This window comes from Gadus macrocephalus, chromosome 22, assembly GCF_031168955.1.
Source record: "Gadus macrocephalus chromosome 22, ASM3116895v1".
Classification (NCBI taxonomy): Eukaryota; Metazoa; Chordata; class Actinopteri; order Gadiformes; family Gadidae; genus Gadus; species Gadus macrocephalus.
Window position 1 is genome coordinate 12,295,650 of NC_082403.1, and position 24,609 is coordinate 12,320,258.

Genomic DNA, 24,609 nt, shown 5'->3' on the forward strand with positions numbered 1-24,609 from the left:
TTAATGACATGGGTCTGAGTTCCCCTAGAACGTCATTTTGGCTCAAAGTATCCCCAAGTATCTTAAGGGTATAAAGGTGACTGAGAATACATGACACAAACGATTCATTATCATCGTTATTGCATAGCATTTCCTACACGTTAAAAACATGCTAAAAACTGAATAGCAACATGCTAATTGCTGAATCAGGATTATATGCCATCAGGCATGATCAAGGTATGATAATTGGAGATAATCATTCAACGGGATAACATTTGGGTTGGAGCCTAATCTGTTGCCTAATCCTCTTCAAGGAAAAGGAATCCCAGTCGCATACATTGTCTTCAGAGCTATAGGGGCCACCACAGTAATCATCCGTGCATAGTAAAGGGGACCTTTCGCCGTGCCTCACTAGTCTGCACTCTCTATTGAACCTGATCCCTTTCTCCCTCAGTCTCCCCCACGTCTCCGAACGCCACCAAGGTGGTGGTCACCGCCAGCGTCCTGTTAGCGGCCGCCTTCGCCTTCATCGCCTTCATGGTGTACAAGTGAGTAGGGTGACACACACTTCAAGGAGTACACCACCCCCACACGCGCGCACTATTGTACCGTCATTAAGATCAGACCACGTACTTTAATGGGTTTTAATGGCGCCATAAGGATAAGGATAATGGGACTGCACACACATTACCCATTCTTACACCTCTCCATCAAGTCAATGTGTTCACACAACACCGAATGCACTGCGATCACTCTGAAGAGGTACATGCATCTCTTTTTCGAAATACGATAGGGTTGTCGCGAAGTTGTTTGAATCCCGTCCGAAAGGCACCGGGTTCGACTCCCCGATGTCCGAAGCCTGTGCTCAACCTTGAGCCAGAGGGCTAGACTATTAGGGCCAGCTGCCCCAATAGACGGACGCGTCCCAAAGCCCGCTGGATGTGGCGACGAATGAGTCCACTACATGACGGAGCACTAAACCTCCTCCACCATCCCCCCAGGCGCTACAAGATGTACCAGCCCGTGGACCGGACGGCCGCGGGGGGCCACATGGGCCGTCTGAGGCAGACCTTCTTCCCCACCAACGAGGAGCGTTACCACCTGCTGACCGACAGGCACCCCCTGTAGTCCCTCGCCCACTCGCTCCGTGTGTCCTCTGATTCAGCCACAGCCACTCGGGAGCTCTGTGTGTCTCAATGGAGCCACTACGTGTGGCAAGTTAGTTACATAACAGGCACGGAGGTTATCAGATTGGAGGATTGTTTTTTTGTATGGATATACTCATTTGACTTCCTTGTTTATATGGTGGATTATTCTGAATGCGGCTTTGAATGTTTTGGACTGAAGTATTTGAGTGCAGTGTGTGTGAAGCAGCTAAAGATGCATTTAGTTTATCCTACCCTAGATTTGCATTGAGTGGCGATAAAACAAGAGATAGGGATGTTTAAGCACTATAAAGATTGTGAAGTTCATTTATTTCAACCTTGCATATAGAAACATTTTAAGGGGTGAAATTTAGCCACCAGTTGTGGACCACTGAGGTCACTAAAACACGGGACGATTTTCATGGCTCTTCACTCACCTGGTGGTGTAACATCACCCCTATAAAGACTATTACCACTTATGTTTAGATTTACCACTTATGTTTAGATTTACCTTTATGAATTATATTGTTAGAAATTGAGTCATTTACTTGAAAAAGCTACAGGAGAACTGAAATGGGTTCCAATAAAATGTTTTCCTAACCCCACTTTTTTGTCTGCCCTCATTGAAGTGCAACCTCTTTCGAGGTACGTCAAACCAAAAAATGTGTTTGTTTTTTTGGAGAAAGTACGATTTTGGCTAATGTCAAAATGTAACCTCAACGGCAATTGACATTTACTAAAAATACTAAATATTCTGTTCACATTATAATCAAGTTTTTCCGTACAAGAAAATATAACTTAATCCAAGTTAAATTACCACTCATGACGCATAGACACAATTTCATATTTTTTTTATTCAGAGGCATTTGACAAGTGTCAAGCTGTGTGAATGGAAAGGTGAAGGGGCACAAGCGTGGTGGTAGAGCAGGAGGTGGATGATATCATGCGGTAATCTGAAAACGTCCCTTTCAAATCAACTCCCACACCCATTTCTGTACGTGTTCTGTCCCATACCAACAAACAGGATGTTTCATGTTAACACAGCCAAGGATTTACTAAACAGAACAAATCACTACCGAAAATTTGCAATTGAAAAGTAGCGTTTTGAGAAAGAAACAGAAAAAAAAGATTGGACTTTGCATCTCAGTCTCACAAACCAGAAACCTATAGGCCCTTCTTTTCTTTTTTCAAACTTCTTTCTGCTTTCATCTATTGAATGCAAAATCAAAAAAGTGTGATTTGACCATTTCACGAAAAAATAAAGAGAAACAAGCAAGTTCAAATACATGGAAGCCACACCACCGAAAAAAGCAGCAAGAAAACGCCTCATGTTTGAGGATTTCAATCAAAAAGCTAGAAGAGTAAATATATATAACGCATGAATGCTGGAAAATAAGTTTTTTTCTGATCACTTTTTCAATTTCTTCCATTTCTAAAGATTACATGATTTTTTTGTTTTAATACAATTTTTTTTTCTTTAATATCTTGGGCAGGGGGGGGGGTGGGGGGGGGGGAGCACAGAGCAATAGGAAGTGGTTCCCTAACAAATCTAACAAATAAAAGAATGCCTCTAGTTCAAACATGTCTAAGGAGGTAGATCAAAGCCAAACGGTACGTGGGGGGGGGTTGAGGGGAGACGAATGGGGAGGAGGAGGTGGTGGTTGTTAAGTATCACTTGTGCCCCTCAGTTTAAGCGCGGTGTTGAGTACGCGCACGTCCATGCAAAGAGTAGTGTACTGGGATTAGGCGTTGGGTGGGTGAGGTGTTGGGTGGGTGGGTGGAGGAGACGAGTGGGTGGAGGAGATGGGTGGGTGGGGTGACGGGGATTGAGGTATCGCTGCGCGCAGGCGCTGGTCGGGGGAGGGTGGAGGAAAGGCGGAAAAGGGGTGTGGTCACAACCCCACCCTTGCGTCCCCCCCGCCCCCCCCTTCCTCTGAGGTAGACGGCGTTCTACTACGGAAGCATGATGCACTGGAGCACTTTTACCACAATAAACATATTTACAGACAAAAAAAAATTATAGTCAATGATAAAGGATACTTAACGTATTTAAGATGTTGGATTTCATAATGTTTCCATTCTCTAAACCGATGGTTTCGTTTAGTTCCAAGTCTTTTTGGCTTTTTTTTTTTAATTTCTCTCTCCCCTCCCCGTGTGAACAACAAATTGAAGAGATCACTTTTTAAATCAAAAAAGTTTCTTGTTTCGGGTAACTCAGACTTTTTTTTGTCAATACATCCTATTTCTATAGCAAAAACAAAAGAAAAAACGAAAATGAATCAAAAAGGCATTAATCAAGTGTGGCTCCCCTCCTACCCTCTCTATGTGGTTAGCGATGCTAAGAGACGTAGCGGCGCCCGGCTACGACGGCCACCATGAAGACAAACCCAGTGAGGCTGGGCCCCGGCCTAGGTGCTGCCATTCAAAGTAATAAAGAAGGAGATGGTTTTAAAAGTCCTTTGGAGGCAGGCAACCCAAAGGAAGAGAACGCACAGAGCAGCTCTGCCGAGACGGAGCGGGTGAACAAGGCTTCGGTCACAGCCCTTCCAGTAAGGCGAAAAAGGGACTTTGTCGTTGTTAAAAATGAACGTGTTGTAGCATCAACAATAACGACAACAATCCCAAGAAATTAAACGGCATTGCAATAATGTACGGTTGGCATTATTCGGTCTTTTAAGATGGTTTCTGCACATGTTATTTTTTTCTGAAGATGGAGCCTCAGGGGAAGGAAAAAAACAAACTGAGGTTAAACTTTTTCGATGCACCTGCCAGCCGCCACCTGAGGGGGGCGCCAAACTCACACTCCGGGGCTCTATGTACAGAGACTTTATGTACAAGGGCAGAGTCAAACATACACATGTACAATGCCGCCTTTAACACCAGAGTTGAAGGCATGGTCAGTTGGCAGCCGACCAAATTTTAAATTTTCTTAAAAAAATAAAAATGTTCAAGAACTATCAGCTTTTATAAAGTATACAAAATACCACAAAAGGAAAATAAAAAAAGGAATTTTTTTTATCATATATAATCATTTTTCTTTTCTCTTCTGAGGTATAGGTCCTGAGGTAGTTCGGTAAAATGCATATTAAATTGGTTTTCCTGGGCAGCAGCTGTCCGGGCACCAGTCCCCCTCAGTGATGACCCTTAGCGCCGCCCCCTCAACTCTCTAAATATATATTCATCTATGTATAGTTTATCTATAAAATGCATCCGAATTTATAAAATGCCTCCATCGACTCGGAAGGGGGGGGGGGGCAGCACGCCGGCCCCCACACACATCCACCCCTGTGGGGGGGGGGGGGGTTCTTGTCGAGGGACAACGTTAATGCCTCCTCTCCCCCCCCCCCCCCCCAGGATGTGGCCCCTCCCAGTCTAAACCTAACTTCCGATCCCCCCCCCCCTAACCACCCCCACCCAAAATAAACCTTCATCTTGGTCCTGCTAGGACCTTTTTGATAGCAATGCCTTTTTTTTTTCTCTTTCTTCCTATGGAAAAAATGAACTCAGGAGAGAAGCTTCAAACCAATTAAACACTCCATGTCAAAACGGACAATATGGAAATATGAACTGAAAAAATTGAAACTAACCGACCGACAAAAAAAAAAATGAAAAAAATACTGAACTCTAACTGAACATCTTTGTCATCATGTGAGGTTTTAGAGCACCGCATCTAGGTGTTCAGAAAGGGGATTGTTATTTCTTGATTAGGTTTCTAATGAAAAAAAAAAAAAAAGACAAAAAACACTTCAGAAGACACCTATGTGAGGGGGAGGGGGTGAGGGGGTGCGCGTGTGAGAGGGCGGGTGACGGGAGGAGGGCTCCCAGAAGTACATTCTGGGGAGACGCAGAGAGAGAGAGAGAGAGACAGAGAGAGAGAGAGAGAGAGAGGGGGGGGGAGAGAGCGAGAGACAGTGGGAGGAGAGAGAGAGTGAGAGGAGCAAAGGGTCTCTCTTCCAAACTTGGGATCTGGTGTTCAAGTCAGTTACTGGATTTAACCCCCCCCCCCCCCCCCCCCCCTTGAAAAACACCCACCGCGCTCGTCCTCCTAAGGGGGTCTCAAGACAAGCCATCCCCCCCCCACCACAGCCACGTCTCCGAACAGCCCCCCTCATCATCTGCATCTGTCCGTCCGTCATCCAGGCAGAGTCAGTCACCGTTCCCCCAGGGACCTCCGAGGGATGGGGAGGGAGGGGGCTCCGCTCTACTTGCGGTCGCCCAAGGACCTCCGGGGCTGGGGAGGCTGGGCCCCGGGGCTGGGCTTGGGCTGCTGCTGCCTCCTCACCTGGGCCAGGATCTCCTGGATCTTCCTCTGGGCCAGCTGCAGACGGAGGGAGGGAGGGAGGGAGGGAGGGAGGGTCAGGGTTACTAAATCACAGCGAGGCATTCGGTCGGAACACGACGACATGGGCATCAGCTAGCCAGAACAAGCTCAATCGTAGATTGCACGTTGGCCTGGGTAAGCTGCTGTCATTTTCTTCAGCACAAGAGGCGTGATCAATGGACCTAGTTCAAATGACTAAGTTGTTAAACCTTCCAATAGTGCGCCAGGGGGAAAAGCCAGCATGGTGATTGGCTCCCGCAAAAAAAACATATCGGAAGCAGGAAGAAATGTATCGCTCTTCTCCAGACCGCTTCTGCAGGGCGAACTCAGATCGCCGGCAGAATGGGCGGGGCTACCCCGTCTATGTATCAGTAGCAATTAAGGTAACATTGAACAAGAGAGGTTTTCAACTGCACAGCGGATACATTGTGTCATGGGAAATTCTGCGGGTTTGCCATTTCAATTAAATCGCACGTTACCGGTTGCCCCCGTGTATACTACTAAACGTTATCAGAAATATTTTTTTAAAGTTTAGTCGATGGAGAAATCGGTCAATAATCCAATTGAGAGGACCCCTCCTAAGTACCCAAATTAGCTTTTTCAGGGGAGCTCACGTCCCCTTCAGGCGAGCTCTGCTCTCCCTGGCTCCCCTGTAACCCGCACCCTGATTGAAAGGTTCCGTTAGACAAAAATTAGAAACAGTCCTGAACCTTGGAACACCTTGCAGGATGTGTCGCATCATTAAAAGCGCCAGTGTTATATCATGCATTTTATATAATTTATCCACTACATACTCTCCTCAAAGTAATGATGGCTTTTGGAATGGCTTGTAAAGACCGATTGCTCCCACAGCCAAGTAAAACGGGACCCCTTTCATATCGAATACAGCAAGAAATGATAAATCGCACACGGCTATGGAAGTCTCACCTGGCTTGAATAGAAGTGTCCGATGATCTTCACGATCACCTGGTCGTTCTCGTCAGGCGTCTGGTCGCGGGGCACCACCACCTCGGCGCTGGTTAGGTTCTGGAGCTCGTTCACCTGGGGGAGGGGGGCACAAGAAACGGGAGCGCAACGCGTCAAGGAAAGGGACGACCCAGAAGAGGCAGCCACCATTTTGTCACCGTCCACTGCAGGGTTCAGACGGGAAACCCAAACGGGGAGGGACGAGCGCCGCGCCTACCGTTTTTCCTCCCTTGCCGATAACGCGTCCCGCTGCGAAGGAGGGTACCAGGATGTGGGCCTCCAGCTTCACCTCCTCCTTTGGCCCGAAGAAGTTCTCCTCCTTCAGCTTGCCGAAGATGCGACCCTGAGCCTGAGGACGGGTACATGAATGACACATTGATGAAGACGGCCAAAGTCTAACAGCCGGTAACACGTCACAACAACGTGATCCGTGGAGCCCTTTGAGACTACACAAATAACATTCACTCGATTTTTGTCACGGCCAACCGGAGCATAAAACGGTTCCGAAAAAACAAATTGCTGCAAATGCGAAACCTTAAACTGCGCCTCCGGGGGGCCCACGAGGATGACCATCCTCTGCTTGGCGTCCAGGGGGTCCGCCTGTGCGATCTGGACGAGGAAGAAGAACGCCGCCAGGGCAAAACACAATAAATCAAGACAAGCCGACAATCACACGACCCACGGCCCGTCTGCCTGAACGTCGCCCGTTTTGACAGCGCCTCGCGTCCAGGCCAACGCCACGGCCCCTCACCTTGATGGAGGCGCAGGCGAAGCGCGACAGCTGCTTGATGTGCTGACCCTGTTTGCCGATGATGGCGCCCACCGCCGCCGCCGGGATGAACAGGTGGACCGTCTCGGACTCCTGAGGCCCCTGCTGTGTACGACACACACACACACACACACACACAGACACACACACTAGAGTCAGGGACACGTGACCACGTAAGCCGATTACACGCCGCCGTGCCAGCCAGCGATGCGTGAGCAGCCGTTCAGTGCATGGCCGTTGGAGTTTTTTTTGGGCCTCAGCCCTCTGCGCTTTGAATCCCTCACCATGTAAGCGCTTCATATCGAGGGAATGCACCCAAAAGAAGCCAAGCGAAGGATTTAGGGTTCTCCGAGAATGTGCCGCTAATTTGGGATTGTCAAAATTTCAGATCGTTAGGGCCGCCGAGAAATTGCCTTCGGCGGAGTCCTCAATTATGAAAAACCAGCGTCCACCATTCCGGTGGATGCTCCCGCTAAGGGTCCCCAAACCACTGGCTTCGGGAGGATTGCATTTCCCGTAAGCTTTGAATATGGAAATATTTTATTAACATGCACCGCTACAGACAAAAAAAAAAAAGAACATCAAAGCCTGTGAAAAAAAAATGGGGTTCCGTGCAAACGTTGTGGGAAACCCCTGGTAAGCATCTTCCTGATATACACGTGATTAATCCAAACAAGCCAAGCAGAGGTTACACCCCAGAGCTCAGGGGCGCCTCATCAGAGTCATCTATCCGTAGCCGTAGCCTGGCGGTACGCAGCAGGCTGCCCTTCTCGAGGACGGGATCTCAAATGTGTGCGAACCCTGCCCCACAACGCCGTAGCGTGCAGCAGCAAGCCGTGCAAAGCCCTCTGGGACGAGGCGGTGGGGGGGGGGGGGGACGACGACTTACGAGGGGCGGGCTGCTCGCCGAACACACGGGAGCCCAATACGGCCCTTCGCCCCCGAAGGGCCCGGTCTACGGGAAGAGAGAATGACATGAAACCGAGCCGCAGAGGAACCAGAACCAGGATCTCTGGTTTCTCAGGGCCGTTGTCTGTCACCGTCTTTGTGAGAGAGAGGGAGAGAAAGGGAGCGTGCGCGAGAGTGATACCCGGCGGCGGGGCCGCAGCGGCAGGACTTACTCCGAACGAGGGGGCGTAGCCGGAGTGGGCGCCGGGCGGGGGGGCGCCGCCGCCCATGGACGAGCCCATGCCGGGGGCGCAGCCGGGGAACAGGCCCAGAGCGTTGAGGTTCAGGCCCGGGATCAGGTTGGACTGGAGCTGTGGGCGGGAAGGGAACGAGTGTCACACAGAGCAGAATGCAGACTAATGACCAGTCACGCCGCTTTGCTCTACTTGGTCAGGTTGACCATTTGATCATCAAGATGACAAGATACATGATAAAAAAAATAATGAATTTGAATCAATAATATAAAAAATGTAATTCGGCCAAAAATCTGCAGTGTGGCGGGTTGCTGCCCACATTAAACATTAACACGCAGGGCCGGAGAAGGAGACCACTTAAGACATGGACAAGCCTCACACGTCGTTGATTAAATGCATCACTTTAAATAAATCACATCTCTAAAACCTCTCGCCAAATGACTTCCTTCGTTATAGTGGTTTATGAATAGCGCCAAAGGTCAACCCGATGCCCACAACGTGCCATTCCTGAACACACGTCTGCAGTGCGCCAAGCCTTTCACGGCCAACACGGTGAGGAGGAAGGGCCGGCGCACGCTCCTCTCTGGACGGACGGCCACCAGGGCCATCAGTCGCAGCCTGAACATGCCCCCCGTTTCCTCAAGAGTCGACAATTCGTCTGGTTTAAAGCCCTGCGCTTCCGACATATGCCTCCGTCATACTACTCCGACAGCGGATATATGCCTCCGTCATGAGCCTCCGACACCGGACACAGGCTTCCGATATACGCTTCCGACATACGCCCCCCAACGTCCAACATAACAACCCCACCCCCCCCCAACATACGCTCCCCACGTTGGACAAACACGCCTGACCGGGGTTCCCGCTTCCTGTGGGTACACCGGCTTCTGATGTCAGACAACGGAAGGGCCGTTTCGAGTCGGCCCTTCCGGCCCCCCCCCACCCCCCACCCCCACCTCAGGTTCACACTCACGTTCATGGCGGCCACGTCGTTCTCGTACGACTCGCGGACCTTCTTCATCACCTCCTCCTCTGCGCGGGCACAGGCCTCGATGGAGCCCTTCACCGTGATGGTACGCTCGGGGTTGTACAGGGTCAGGTCCTGGAGCCTGGCCAGGGGGGACAAGACAGACGTAAGACGGGGGGGGTGGGGGGGAACCCACGCCATGCGACCAATGCACACGTGTGCTGATTGCCGCCTTGGGGATGGATCGCCTCGCGGCATTGTCGTGCTTGACAATGGCCACCAAACAAAGGGAAAAAAAAGAATTCAAACGACCTGCAATCTAAAATTTCAAACGGCTCAATTCAAGACCGGCTTTTTGATAAAGGCCTATTAGCCAAATTGGCCTCGTTAAAGAGCCAGCGAACCTAAACCCATTTTTTTGTTTGAAACCTGTAATTTGTAATTTGTTTAATGTGATCGTCAACCTAGTACTCAATGCCATTTAAATCAGCACGGCACTGTTGGAGCTCTGTCTGAGCAGCGGTCGACTGTGGTGTCCAAGAGAATGCAATGTCCACGTCCAAGGGTAGGCCTAGCCCCTGCCATTATAACAAGACGGTATGCGACGCATTTCATATGCAATCTCATTATAATGCTCCTACACAACGACTGTACTAAAAAAGTATCACAAAGCCTGCGTGGGTCGTAACCATGGGGATAATAGGCCGCCCCCCCCCCCCCCCCTCTTTCTTAGAATTCTCAGCCCCACACCAATATTATGCATCAATTAATATCAGATTTTTATCTGATCTCAAGAAGTAACAAGCAGTAACAGAGTGTGGCCCATTCAAGTAAATGTGCACAGCAAGTACAGTTTATCTTACGGCGAGATGGTGATCTTCGTTTCTGTGTCTTGTTCGATCTTCTTGAGGTTGCGTCCCTCCTTCCCGATCAATCGACCCACAAAGTTGTTGTGTGCCAGGATTTTAAGTGGGATCTCCTCAGTGCTAGGAAAAGACAAAGGGAAAGTGAGAAAATGGCTCCACGGCATTCCATGGTGTCAAGTCCATCGTTAAGGACCGATGGTTGAATGGCCTTGTTGTAGACGAACAGCCAAGGAATCCTACAGTTACTTTTGTTATGGATAATACACCAAGAGCTCGTCGTCAGCCACCAACGATGGGCTTTTATCGAGTGGATGAGTGACTGTGTGGAGCAACGACCGTTAACATCACAAAACGCCTCACACTGGGAAAGTGTTCGGGTTGGCTGATCAACAACCATGGCTTGACGGCTTTATAACAAAGCCTTTACTAGTGACTAGAGAGCATCATGGGGGGGGGGGGTCGTTGGTGGATTGAAAGGTGAACTCACAACTTTGTGTCGACGGCCTCCTTGAGCATTATCTCCATGATGGTTTTGCATGCGTTGGAGCAGCCGTCGGGGGTGGAGTGGACCGTGATGGGCTTCTCCGCTGCCCCGGCGTTCTCCTTTCTGTGGATGTCGATTCTGGAAGGGGAGAGAAGGGGTCCTCAGCAGTGCTCAGAGGGATCCGGGGTCAGGATGCACCGATTGCGGCGGCCGATAATCGCCTTAATGACCACCGTCGGTATATATCGGCGTTCAAAAACGGCGCAAGCTGATGTTCATACGTTGAGTAGCATCGAAAAAAGACATAAAATAACGTCCAACAAGAACGTTTCCCAGATTTCTTAAAGGGTTGCATTAAAGTTTCATACATTTGCGTCAATGACCATGTGTGTGCCGAGTCATTGTTGGCGTTAATCTAAAGACAAAAACGGCTCAGTTCTTCATTTGGGTTTCCCTGGCAAAAAAGGGGGAATTAATAAACACAAAAACAAAACGTTCAGTGTCACCCAAATTATTATAATCATCGGTAACGGCCATCAGCCAAACTTATATTCTGAACATCGGAATGGGGCCAGAATTTGCCAACGGGTGCATCCAGCCATCCATCCCCAAGAGCCCTCCCGCCGTACTTTGAGTGCGTCTGCTTGGTGATGTTGCGGATGGTGGCGCCCTCCTTGCCGATGATGGCGCCGACGAACTGCGTGGGCACCAGGATGCGCAGGGGCACGTCCGACTGGAGCCGGGGCCGCGCGCCCATCGACGGCGAGCCGGCGCGGGGGGGGCCCCGGGGCGGGAAGCCTCTCCGGCCACCCGCGGGAGGGGTGTCCGCCGCCGCCGCCGCCGCCGCCGCCTCGTCCGGGATGTAGGACACCTTGAGGGCGAAGTCCTCCAGCATGAAGCCGTTGAGCTTCTCCATGGCCCTGGGAGACACACGGTGGTGGGGTTACTCAGAGACCCCTGCTTGGGGGTACGGACGGCCCGGCCGACTGGGTTCCCGATGGGAAAGAGAATGACCCAAGGACCGGACTTAGGAGTATGACGTCTATTAAACCTGCACAGCTACAGTCGTCAATGGGAAGCAATCATTTGTTGTTTTTCGTACACGCAAGAGCCCGGCAAATTTTAAGTCTGTTGAAAATATGACGCAGCAGAATTAAGGCTTTTAACCCGTCATGAAATGCGACAATATGTCCCTCCACCTTCCAGTTTCTTCCGTTCGTCAATCATTTAACGCGCCGTCAAAGTACTACTTTGCGTTTAACTCAAATTCTAAAATGTGGGCAATCGTCTAATGAGCTCGATGAAAGAGGGAGGCCAAATCTCAAGCCAACAGTCTTGTTGCACAAGCCTTGGACCCATTACAGACCCGAGCTTGACCACGCCAAACGACACCCAGCCACCATAACCCCATTGCACCGCTACCGCCAGCCCCCGCCACCAGGGGGCAGCAGCGAGCTGCCCGCCTGGCGCTAACGACCGGACGAGGGGTGGCTTTGGGGGAGCGACGGATACAGACACGCCAGGGCAGGGAGAGACCTAGGAAGTGGTAAGTTTAATGCACAACAGCCGTATTGTCGAACACGATAGCCATCCAACCCCCTCGCCGATGGAACCACAAGAGAGGGGGAGAGAGAGAGGGGGGGGGGGGGGGGGAGAGAGAGAGAGGGGGGGGGGGGGCGGGTGAAGGGAGGGTTGGTGTGTTTGTGCACATGATGTGGGACTCACAGCCTGGCCTGTTCTTTGGCTCCATACCGAACGTTGACCACCGCCGTTTCTGTTTCAGTGTTCACTGTAGGGGTGGAGAGGAGAGCGATGGTAAATATGTGGACACAATTGTTGGGCAACTTCACTCCTCACCACAACAAGGAAGAATGAGGAATATCATTTTAATTGGTGACCGACATGTTTTGTTCCGACCGCCTATTGCCGGAATATGATTGTGAAAGAAAACTACGACCGTGCAGTCTTGAGCGGCCGCCCATAACTACCTTGTTCACAGTTCTCCACGGCGCCATATTGGGCGAGCATGCCGTCCAACACCTGAAAGAAATAAATAAAATGGTTATTAATAGTTGGGGCCCCGAGAATGAACAGGACGGTCGAGCGGAAGCAGAAGTGCTGCCCTTGCATGTGCATACATCCCAGGGAGGGCTTGCAGGGCTCTAATCACATCTGGTCTAATTGCTAATAAAAACAGCTGTCTGCTGGCGTGCCCAGCTACATTTTTTGCGTTACCTCCATTATGAATTTGATAATTTAATCAAAAAGGCAATGCTGGCAAACCACTGACCCGGTCAGATGAAAATAAACGTGGTTACATATTATACCCTCCTATTGTACGCCCTGATGTAACTTTATTCAGTAGAGCTCACATTTCTTAAACCACATGTTCTCAAAAAAAAAAAAAAAAAAAAAAGGAAATCCAGCAAGTGAGACTATCCCGATTATCAGAACAGCGAGAGATAGAAGACAAACGAGACCGCCTGACTAAATATGGAAGCGTCGGGATCTGAATTCATGGATTCATGATTAAATGCAGACAGACCAGAGGGGGAGCCAGGCCTACGAGTCCAGGATGTGTTCCGAGCACCTCCAACCATGCAGTCAAAACACTAGACCACACCCCCTAACTGCTCAACCCCCCTTTTCAGCCAACCAGGCCGCCTTCCTGCCCTCCCCCAACGACCCAACGGTGCAACCTCCCGCCATATGCAGCCCCGCTATTGGCTGTGCCGCCATTGACATGCACGCTCCCTAAAGGCAGGAGCAGCAGCGTGGGGGCTGGCTGCACCGCCAGTCCATCACCGGGGGCCCGACCAATGGGAATCCAGGGCATTCAGGAAAGGGTGGGGTGCATTCCAGGAGGAAGCTGGAGGGTTGGGGGAGGGGAAGGAGTTTATGCTACACATTCTGTGAGTCAGTAGCACATGGAGGCTAAAAGCGTAAAGGAAAAACGCTGTGGCCCACCCACCCACCCACCGTGGCTCGCAAACACACACCACTTCCCCCAGCTACACGGCCATTATTCAGCCGTGGGTTCGACACACACACACACACGTAGAAATCGTAACACAGCCATAGGCCTTTCCGTCAAAATACTTTGTTCTTGTGTTGAGAATGCTTGGGCTGCCACTCCCTCTGTATGAGAAGGGGGGGGGGGGGGGGGGAAGTCCCCTCCACAGACACCTTCTGGGAGAAGGCACACGGCTCACTGGCTACATGCTAGCAACATGGGTGGATCCAGCGCGGCGGTCGAGGCGCACGCAGAGGCGAGCCCTCCATTATGAAACACCCAAGCACGTCTGGAGCCATTTGATCAGGGCTGAGCACAAGCATACGACGGCTATCTCCCCGCTTCAGAGTCACTATGGCCTATCACTTGGCAAATCGTGTGTACAATTATTGGTCGTGGCCTACAACTCCACCCAAAAACACAATGGCCCGTCGGAGGCGCAGCCCTCCCACAAATCTCATTAAGACACATCCTGAGTAACTAACCGCATTGCATGCGACACACACACACACACACACACACACACACACACACACACACACACACACACACACACACACACACACACGATTTTAAAAACATAGGTTATTGAAGGATTATATTTTCCAGAGAGATTAGAAACTTCTACAATGGATACATATCTAAAACTAGAAGACATGCATGTTGTGAACTGGGATATTGCCACGCAGACTTTGGGGAATTGAAAGACGCTTTAACAGCAACCCATTTGTTAATAAAAAGAACACTCGTCAGGGCACATCCAACCAAAGAGCAATAATTGCAACAGCTTTACATATTGTGAAGCAAATGGGATGGAATTGGAAATGCTCCTTAATTGGTGAAAATTCCAAGATGTGTGGGTGAGACAACACAAATTAAAAGCTTAAAGGGCATTTAGGATTCAACAGTCACCGCCAATAAGGTATCCAAACAAACTGAACTAACATACTATTTAATTAACCAGTTACGTGACATTAAAAGATTACCACCTCCCCTTCATACATTTGCTTCTAGTTTTGAGATGCGAGAAGATGCTCCATTGAAGGGGTACCCGGTTTAAAGGTGAATTGCCAGCGTGCGCACCCGTTACAACTCACCTCCCATTGCAAGTGTGGCGGGATGTTCCTGACCTGCAGCTTACAGCTCCTGGATAAAGCGAGAGACGGTGAGAGAGAGAGAGAGAGCAAGGGAGGAGAGCGGAACAACGATTAAGCCAGAGGATGGAGCAGGGAGAAAGGAAGAAAAGATAAAGCCGGCACCAAAAGCCACCAGCAGCATCCCCAACATAAATGACATCCGTGGAGTGAAAATCCATCCATTCATTAACAAACACCAACCAAAGAGAAAGTCAGCCTTGAGCAACGCGGCGAACCTCTGCCTCCCCGCCACCATCTATCCATGTCCAAGCACACCGTACGGGAGCAGTATGAAAAAAGGTCAACTTATTGGAGACGTCTCCCTTGTAGACAGGGGCGGTGCAGAGCAGGTGCACCCAAAAAGGCTAGTCACATGGCGGGGGGACGGGGACGGGGGGGGGGTGTCTGTTAGTCGCTGGGCACCCTGCGTTTCATGTCATCGCTCGGCGGCCCATTGACACGGTCTGCCCAGACTCGCATGGATCCAATGTACACACTGCATGAGGAGCGAACGTGAGGAACCAGCAATCTCCGCTGGGGAGTGACCGAGACGGTGGGGGCTGTTGGAAAGGCACTTGTGCACCTCCACCCAAATGTGGAAGGAGGGAGATGCACGCCACCGCCGGCCGGTATCCACGCCCTCTTTGCGATCGGGGTTCTTAGTGAGACGACCCGGATGCGAGAGGGGTGTGTGTGGGGGGGGGATAATAAATAATTAACAAAAACGACGTCCCCATGCACACTCTTCCAAGCGCAGCCGCAGTCAGAGGAGGTGAGGGCAGGAGACCACCGCTTACAGCGGACCCCCCTGCTGCGCTCCCATCACCAGCAAAACTCGGGTCGCAGAGCCCACGGCATAAAAACTCTGAATTAATCCCCCTTCTTCACCAGCGGAGATTCCCTATTTCGATACATTCGTTTGTCGACGGTATGGGTAGGATCCCAGTTCCGCGGGAACAGGAAGGACATGTCGGGGTGGGGTTGGAGGTCAAAGGGACAACATGACTTTCTTTTTTTATAATGGCGTGAGGTGCGTGCAGTTTCGCAAGCACCCACAGATGCGTTATAATGTATGAGGAGGTGAGTATTGCGCGGTGGGGGAAGGGGGCGTGGGGGGGGGGGGAGTGCAAAGTCCTACGCCAGCTGATACAACCTAGAAGACATGGAGGAGGGGGCGGCGGAGGCATTTGTAGCGACCTTCGAACATACAAACCCTGCCCTCCTTAACCCACTTAAGAACCGGCCTTATAAAAACAGAGCACACACACACACAAAATACGCCACATTGTCATGCGTCGAAATGAGCCGTTTACAATAATAGCACATTTAACATCCAATGACAAACTGTTCAATATTCAGCCGGAGTCTAGTCAGCGTTGTGATTGTGAAACATGTTTGAACATACATTAGCCCACAGGCCCTACCCCGCACGAGTACGCACTTCAAGAGCAAGAGCAAAAAACCCTTGCGTTATGTATACAACATATTTATATGATTAGGAAACAATCAAATTCCTAATGGATGAATCGTCATGAAAATTTCCAAATCAGCTTCCAAGAGGAATTCCAGACCCTTTCCGGCCTACTGTGCCATTCCCAGCTGATATTCTTATTTTTCTTACATTTTTTGGACACACACACCCACACACACACACACACACACCCACACACACACACACACCCACACACACCCACACACACACACCTCTGCATTGCGGTTGGAACACCAAGCAAAATGTGCAAATGCACCAAGTACTTCCAGTGGGATTAACCTATAGCTCCATGTAGCGGGGAAGTCAGCCAGGACATGATGTGGAGGTGGGGCGGGGGTTCACATTCCCTGGTCCCAGCCTTTGATTTTGGGGGGGGGGGGGGGTTGTAGGGAAGGGTAACAAGGGCCCTCTCTGCCCAGTGGGGGTGGGGCCCCGTTACCATGGACACGGACAAGTCCACTGACGGAAACATGTAGAGTGGGGGGTTAAAACCCGAGAGGGGAGGGAACGGCCAGCAGTAACTGGGGGTAGTTGGTCATGTGATGGCCAGGGGGAGGCCGGCCTCCTTATTTACTTTTAAATTCAGTCGGCATTCTACACTGCCTTAATCTATGGAGCTGCACTGTGACATCGTCTCACACAGAACAGGGTTATATGCAATATATCAATCCCTATGCAACCACCTAAACAGACATGCATATACCCATAACAAGAATTATATAAATTAATCAAAAAATACACACGCCACATTAACTTCCCTTGCGAACACACAGTACGACAAATACCAACATTTAGAGAATTAAATGCACCATCTGTGCTTCAGGCCCAGCCACACCAGTTTCAGTCCTACAGAGGTGCTGAGGGGCTCATCTCCACAACCAGACCTCACTACCCGCCACCCTGGTCAAAATTGGTCCTTGTATTTAAGGCCTACCATCTCCAATCACAAATCGATTGCCTCCCTTTTCTTATTCACTTCTTTAAATTTGCAATGTTACTTGAAACGATGACCCTTTTTCAGGTGGAGACAAGGGACCACAGTCACAATTATTTTGCACTCCAGAGTCACTATACAAAATTGCTGCTCTACATGTGGGCCCCACAGTGACCCCAGGTTCTGGTAATGACAGCCAGAAGCTCCTTTTTTTTCGACACACAATGACGCTCACATGATCGAGAACAGCTTTATCTAAATAAAATGACTTGAGGGAAAAAAAACGTTTTAAAAAACAATTAAAATACAAATAATTATGGTATGCAGAGAACATATCTGAGAACATTAATTTTCAGGAATTAAAAAAAAAAAATGCAACAAGAGTTGGTAGAGCCACGCATCATGAACATCTGTAAAAACAGTATTCCAGGTTCTCAAGCCTTTCCGACAAGACAAAGGTGGTGAAAAAGTTTAACGGTGTGTAAAATCAGTTTGAAAGTCAGCATTCACTAGGTTACGCCTGCTTAGAACAAACATTTGTATTTTAAATGTGAATCAGGTAACTAACAAAACCAGGAAATCAATGGTTGCTTTGAAAAGCTGGTCAAGTTGGACACATTGTAACCCCCCAATGTCTATTTACAGATACTTGTACAAAATACAAGGCAATGTTTTCCTTGGATGTTTTGCTATCTAAATAAGCCTGTTGAAATGGTTACAATTTTTCGGAATTGCAACACATTAAACTGTCCTAAGTTAGGGGGGTAAAACCAGCTGTTGACAATTTGTGACATTGTACCATGTGGTTGGAGTATATACTTTTAAGATGCACACTAAACAGCTTGGAGGATGGGCATTACCAATTGTAGGATGGCTAAAAAAAGGCTTTCAAATCAAAACGACACTGAAGAAAAGATTAAAAGCTACACCAATACTGTCAAATATTAATGCCTTCCTCATCTTTCTGCTCGATGCAACATTCTCATTGGACACTACCTAAGCTTTGTCCATCTCATTGACAGACCCAGCCACAGAGACTGCCTCCTAGAGCACATCCCCTTCCTGCAGAGTTCAAAGGTTAAGACATGGTGATTGGCTGAGCCCCCAGCTGATAGTCAGCAGGCTGGAATGCAAAATGGGGGACTTCATGTACAACAGTAGCATGCTACCAGGACAATGTTTTATATTGTTCATATAAAAACTCTAAATTTGAACCAAACTAAAATGAAGCTATTGTTGTGAATGATTAGGCCTACTCGTTTTTAATTTAGAGCTAAATATAGTTTTTTGGGGAGTCAGTAATTGAGGAAATGGCATGCATAAATAGTTACCAAAAGAATATAAATGTAGTGTGTATTTAGGCAACAACTAAGGCTACTATAAGCCAACTTGTAAATGAGTGCCTTAACGGTGTTTTTTTTCCCTCGAGCAGTTAACCTACGCCTACAGAGTTCCTACGTATGGCCAATTGTCTGCTTAAAAATTGTATCGTCTTTTCCCCAACGATGCGTACGCACAACTATGTCCAAAAATATCGTAACAATTTTTAGAAAGTGAACATGATTTAAATAAAATACGATAAAGGCCAATGTGTAATGTACGCCTACTAAACGGCAGTGTGACGTCTACGTGGACTTAAAATAATGCATTTAAGTAATTATCGAGTCGTAGCGTGATGTTAGTAAGGGCAGCATGGAAGCTTTTAAACGTCTTCTCTCCTGAACTGTGGATTTAGTGAGGCGAAGGGCCCTGGAGTACTTCCATTGCAATGTCGTTTGGGAGTCCATCTCGTGCAATACCACAATGTGTGGAGAGGAGGGCGGAAGCACGGGGCAGGCAAGAGAATGACGGGCAGATCCTTCTCAAATGGACGACTTTACAGGCGTACGCCAAAAGCAACCCGGCACTCAACATACACATTTCCGTCACGTAGCGTTGAGCAAAAAAGACCAAGAGTGTGCATTAGATAGACCGAATGTAATCATTTTTTACTGGGGAGGGTCGGGGTGGGGGGGGGGGAAGGAGTAAGAAGACTAGGCTTGAATTGAACCAATATTTACAATGGTTTGAAGCAGCAGCTCGTAGGCCTAGTAATGGCGAGAGAAGGGAGCTCATGCACACACACACAGACACACACCACACACAGACACACACCACACAAAACGTATTTGACCCCTACACATGAAGGCCTACAAAAAGGAACTGAATGAAATATTTTTTACTTGCGGGGCTAAGTTAGACCAAGCCAACGTACATTTTTACCCGTTTCAGTTGTAGAAGAAAAACGGGCATCTTTAGAAATGTTGTTGTTGGCGAGAACATAAAAGCCATAGGAATTATAAAGACACGATTATAAAACTGGACATACCTTTGACGTTTAGGCACCGAGAACTCCACTTCCAGAACTTTTCCATGAAGTTCTACTTTTCCTATAAAATGAAATAAAAAGCCATTTTAATTCAACTGGTTCAATCCTTCCTGTGTTGTTGCTGGGTTGTTAAAGCTGAATTGAAATTATGCTACTTGATCAGGCCAGTAGACTAGAGTCTGCCCAAATGGAAGACAATATATTTCGTTTAGAGAAATTAACGATACACAACAAAATAAATAGGCTACATGCTATTTAAACCCTACCAACACGAGTGCAGACTTTATTCGTATTTAGTTCATAAGCATCCAGTTCCTAAAATTCTTTCAGGCCAGAATTGTACTTTGCTCAAAACAAACCTGGATACAAAAATACAAATAGTCAGGGTACATTTTGTTGGCCTACATTTGACCAACACAATTAAACCACCTGGTGTGTCAGCATGGGCGGACTAGCGACACCATGTTCTACATTGTAACAAGTTAAGCCATTTCCGAAGGCCCACACTTTGAAACCTTCGTTAGCTTGCAAGTTCAGATCAGAGTGTGGGAAGCAACATTGCACTTCAGTTAACACTTTTAACATTATATTATAGGGTTTCAGCCTTGTAAGCCGACAATGTGCATTCACTTGTTGTACACAACCAACACTGCACACCAATGATCTGAATGACCCAAAAGAGAAGGGTTTTTTTAACACCTACGTTCGTATCTAAATACATCCCAGCATTTGATCGATTTATAAGATTTGGGGTTCGGTCAAAAGCCTGACACATTAACCTGATTTTAAAGTGTCACTGGCCAAGAAGAAAAATGCTTGGATACACCCCCACCCTACAAGACTACACGCATCCTTCAATGGTGGACAGAAGTAAAACAAGCCCTTCGATTGCAGCACTTCGTGCGCCCTTTAAATGCCACTTTCCAATGCTCACCTGAAAGTATATCAATGGCCTTCATTGCAATCTTTTCGTCCGGGCAATCCACGAAAGCATAACCAGTTTTGAGAAGAAACGCACTGTGCTTGAGATGCCTCTCTCCAAAGATACCTTGCAAGTCCTCCACGCTCGCCTGCTCGCCCAAGTTTCCAATGTATAGCTTATTCATTATGACCGCCGAAAAGGACAATCTTTACACCAATTGAGGCAAATATTTCGCCCGGCTAGGTGTGCAGCGGAGTATCCTAAATCGCCGTTACTATAACGGAGTAGCAGTGGCGTGCTTCCCCGACGTTCAAGCCACAGAGAGATTTAACTGGCGATCTCGTTGCGTTTGCGCTCCCTTGCCGCTCGAACGCGCAAAATAATTGTTTAATTATTAATCTCGAGGGTCCAAACGATTGCAGGTTGGGTAAAAATGAGGAGAAACTACTTTCTGTCTTCCTCCAAATCCCTTGGCTAAGAGACAGAGAATGTCACAAACGGTAAGGCTCGCGCCCGCCTCTGAGTACACCGAAGAAGAAGAAGGGGGAGAAAAAAAATCCTCGGCAATTCCGGCTTTTTTGAATGAGCCACGTGTTCAAACTACAAATCAACCCCACACGTGAGGAATCCAAATTGCTCAATTAAGTGTTTTGGGATTGGGAAAATTGCACAGGAATCTGGGGTGGGGAGAGTAAAGGGGAGTGGAGATAACGGGGGAGAAGAGTGGATTGGTATTGGGAATTCGGGAAAATCTGGCGAGCTATGTGCGTAAAGGGATTCCGTGAGAACCCAGTGTATTTTTTCTACTGGAATCACATTCGTTTGCCTTTCTCTGCAAAGCCCCGATTCTTATTGGTCGGCTGGAAAATAGTAAACGGCGGTGCGCCCACGCATACTCGCTGTAGCTATTGCGCACGCGAAGCGCGACTGTGTGGAAGCAAGGGCGTTGCACTGATGGTACAAGAGGACGGGGGTGGTGCCATTCATAAATGATAGTGCATGATTTTGCAAAAAAATATGTAATTATACACACATTTCGTATTAATTTGGCAATGCTATGATGGAGGAAAGTTCTTCCTCAGTTCTCGACCACGCATTGTATGAATTACACGCAGGCCTACATACTATTCAAATGACGGCGTCCATCTTTCTCCGAAAATTTGGGGTGGGTATCTTAACCCATTTAATGTATACAAAACCCAATCAATCATGAATATGGCCCACATTATCATGAAAACGAGGGGGATGTTGTTGTATATATAAGTCATGGCCATGTTGGCTTCATGCATATGTTGAGCCATTTCCTCTACACCTCCGGCATTGGTCCGCATCTGCGCTGGAGAAGGGAGGGGTCTTCTTCTAAAAAAGGGAAGTTCCCCAAGCGTCATATGTGTAGCCCCATTCAATCAATTGTGTAACACACGTTTTGGGTATTGCACAATCGTTGATAAGACCCTTCATAAATCACAGTTAAAAGGCCGAAAGGTTAGCCATAGGTCACCACATAGAGTGTAATCAGAATGACATTGATTATCAGTTTATCCACACCTCGATTAGCTGAAGGCCAACTGTCATGGCGTAAACAGCTTTTAAACAACAGAGCCACATTGAAGTCCTTTGATGGAAACGGCTGCTTTTAAACATGGTAAACAAAAAAAATCCATGGAATTCTGATAAGTGGAGTTTCAGTTTAGAAGGTGCAATTATCACGTTTATTTATTACCCTGATTTAAAATGCCTGTCAACTCAAAACCCTTATTTCAGAAAAAGTTGATTTCAACAATGTTGTAGAACATGGAATTAAATGTAGGTTAATGTAGGGCATATGCTATGCCAATGTGCCATAGGTTAAAACTATCTATTATATCAATAATGGTCAAGTTATACTCAAATATTGTGTAAAAGAGGGCCTAACTCCTATCTGCTATGGACGCTTTGCATCTTCTTTCCATACATCTTATTTCACATCGAATGTATAGGCCTAAAATAACTAGAGATTGTTACTTTTAGAGGAGTGACAAAGAGAGCTCTTATGATATTTGGTAAAAGCACCCCTTTTCACATATATAATGTTAAGAAATTTGAACACGTGGATGAGAAATACAATTTGGTTAAGCAAGGCCTTCTCTTGTGGCAGAGAAGGGGCCATAGTCATAGTAGGTTACTCATTTGCTGTAAAACAAACACACAGTGGATGTCTATTGGTTGGGTAAACTGGCCAATCACGGCTCAGACTCTTCCTGCAGCTGTTGGCTGGCTTCCGCTGCGTGCTCGCTCATTGGCTCTCTGGCGCTGGGATTCTATATGAATCAGGGCGGGAACTATGCGTTATTCTGCCTGCTTTATCAGTTTGGATTTGGATCAGTCCATTACCATATAAAGGGAAGAGAATTTTAGCATGATGAAAATAGAGAATTGGCTAAGGGTTCAAATGAGGGCTGTATTGTGTTCAGAAATTGATTACAAAAGAACAATACTTGCAAAAAATATGTTTTTTGTACGATTTCGTTTATATATTATTTTTTTAACAAATATCTTATATATATTTTATTATCTAAGTATTAAATGCATACATATAGGCCTATGCATCTAAGGTTAGGGCTATAACTTTCTGATTGAAAATGGTTGGTGTACCTAGGCCATAGGCCTATTGATAACTACAATAGCAAAATAATGCAAATATTAAATATACGATTCACGTCCTACCATGACCTATGAGTTCATGCGAATTATTAGGAAATAGTTATTTCACAATAACGATCTCCATGGAAAGGGTTATAACGAAAAGCAAAAATGTAGCTCTCTAAAATCCTAATTGTTATAATGATTTTCTGCTACATGTTTGAAATGGGAAATGGATTATTGCTGTGTTTAACAAAAGAACGGATGCATGCGGACCACTTTTAACGTAGGTAGGCTGCAGTCTGTATTGCAGGCAGGAGTGAATGTATCGCTGAGGAATGTACAGAACACCCCCCGCCCCAATGCTCAGCTCTCTGCTATGGACCAATTCCATAGGGAGATAAAGTTTCGGACAACTCTATAAGTAGAATGTAGAATGTATTTTTGCGGTGCAGCCTATAGCCTATGAATTTAAGAGCCATTAACTCAATCGACATGATCCAACCCGATCAAAGCAGGAATGTTTTATGAGGAAGGTGTTAATATCCTTTAGATTACAAGACCTCTGTAGCCAAAGTTTCTCTCGCTTTGGCACCGCTCCAAGGTATAGATAGGCTCCGTCGAAAAGCTCAAGTCTGTCTTATCTATAGGCTACAGCTATGTCGGCTCAGTTGAATCAAGGGATTCGATGATCCGGTGAGATGACTTTATTTGTTGATGTTTTGTTCGTTCGCTCATATGTATTCGGCGAATCCCCGTGTTAATGTCTTCCCGTTAGTTTCCCTGAGAGCTTGGTCAGGATGTATGGAACATGGCAGCCTGGTGGTGTGCGCCATGTTGAGGACATTTCTCTGAGTCTGGGACTCACAGGGAACTTGGATGTGTGGGTTTCGTTTCCAATGCAACAGTTTATCGTGCAAAAAAGAATGTGTTATGTTTGCATTAAATTGTACTTTTTATACACATTGGTCTTGAATATGGATAACGGTTCACAAGGCTTTTTTTTTCCACATGGTATGTCAGCCCTCATCTCATTAGAAAATGGCGGTTTAATGCCCCCAAAAGCTCATCCCATCTAGTTCTGCTAGGAGAAGTGATCCCTGGCCATGAAAGGAAAAGAGCAAGAACATAGCATTTTCATTATTATTTTGATACAATATTAATATAAACTCATGTTTGAAGTAGCCTAATCTATAACTTATATTTAGTGTTTTTGTAGTTCAGGGATCCAAAACAAAAACCTTTCTTTAGAATAAATCTTTAGGCCTACTCAGTTAAAACCAATCAAAGAAGCCAATGTGTATTCTGAAAATAGAGGTTATTTTTATACATCAATTCTGAATACATTAAAAGTTCATTTCATTGTTAACTCATCTTATGTTATGTCTTCTCATGGTTTGAATTATACACTTGTGTTATGTTGAAACAATAACTGATTATCAAAGGCTAAAATAGAATAGGCCCAGATTTCAGTTTGATTACG

The 24,609-nt window shown here is 47.3% G+C and overlaps 1 protein-coding gene and 1 long non-coding RNA gene across 3 annotated transcripts; one reads left to right on the top strand and one right to left on the bottom strand.

The window, feature by feature from the left end:
- Window positions 1-13: 13 nt before the first annotated feature.
- Window positions 14-1,729, top strand: LOC132450824 (uncharacterized). The gene is made up of 2 exons (XR_009523926.1): window positions 14-527; window positions 981-1,729. It is a non-coding gene; the product is annotated as an uncharacterized LOC132450824 (long non-coding RNA).
- Window positions 1,730-1,958: 229 nt separating this feature from the next.
- On the bottom strand, window positions 1,959-21,398 carry igf2bp3 (insulin-like growth factor 2 mRNA binding protein 3). 2 transcript variants are annotated; one of them, XM_060042930.1, is made up of 16 exons: window positions 20,517-21,398; window positions 19,583-19,643; window positions 14,750-14,798; window positions 12,628-12,679; window positions 12,365-12,428; window positions 11,269-11,559; window positions 10,643-10,777; window positions 10,153-10,275; window positions 9,296-9,431; window positions 8,302-8,439; window positions 8,070-8,135; window positions 7,163-7,285; window positions 6,946-7,020; window positions 6,629-6,760; window positions 6,373-6,486; window positions 1,959-5,442 (listed from the first exon to the last, which is right to left on the bottom strand). In XM_060042930.1, exons 1-16 carry the CDS (start codon window positions 20,686-20,688, stop codon window positions 5,326-5,328), a joined length of 1,848 nt encoding a protein of 615 aa, XP_059898913.1. In that variant the 5' UTR covers window positions 20,689-21,398; the 3' UTR covers window positions 1,959-5,325. The 2 variants fall into 2 exon arrangements, with proteins under 2 accessions (XP_059898913.1, XP_059898914.1); XM_060042931.1 differs by lacking the exon at window positions 8,070-8,135.
- Window positions 21,399-24,609: the final 3,211 nt, after the last annotated feature.

Coding starts and splice junctions, on each gene's coding strand:
- igf2bp3 (XM_060042930.1), bottom strand. CDS start 20,688: ATGAATAAGCTATACATTGGAAACTTGGGCGAGCAGGCGAGCGTGGAG. Junction 11,560..12,364: donor GCCAAAGAACAGGCCAGGCT/GTGAGTCCCACA, acceptor TGTGTCTCCCAG/GGCCATGGAGAAGCTCAACG. Junction 6,487..6,628: donor TCGGCAAGGGAGGAAAAACG/GTAGGCGCGGCG, acceptor CCCCTCCCCCAG/GTGAACGAGCTCCAGAACCT.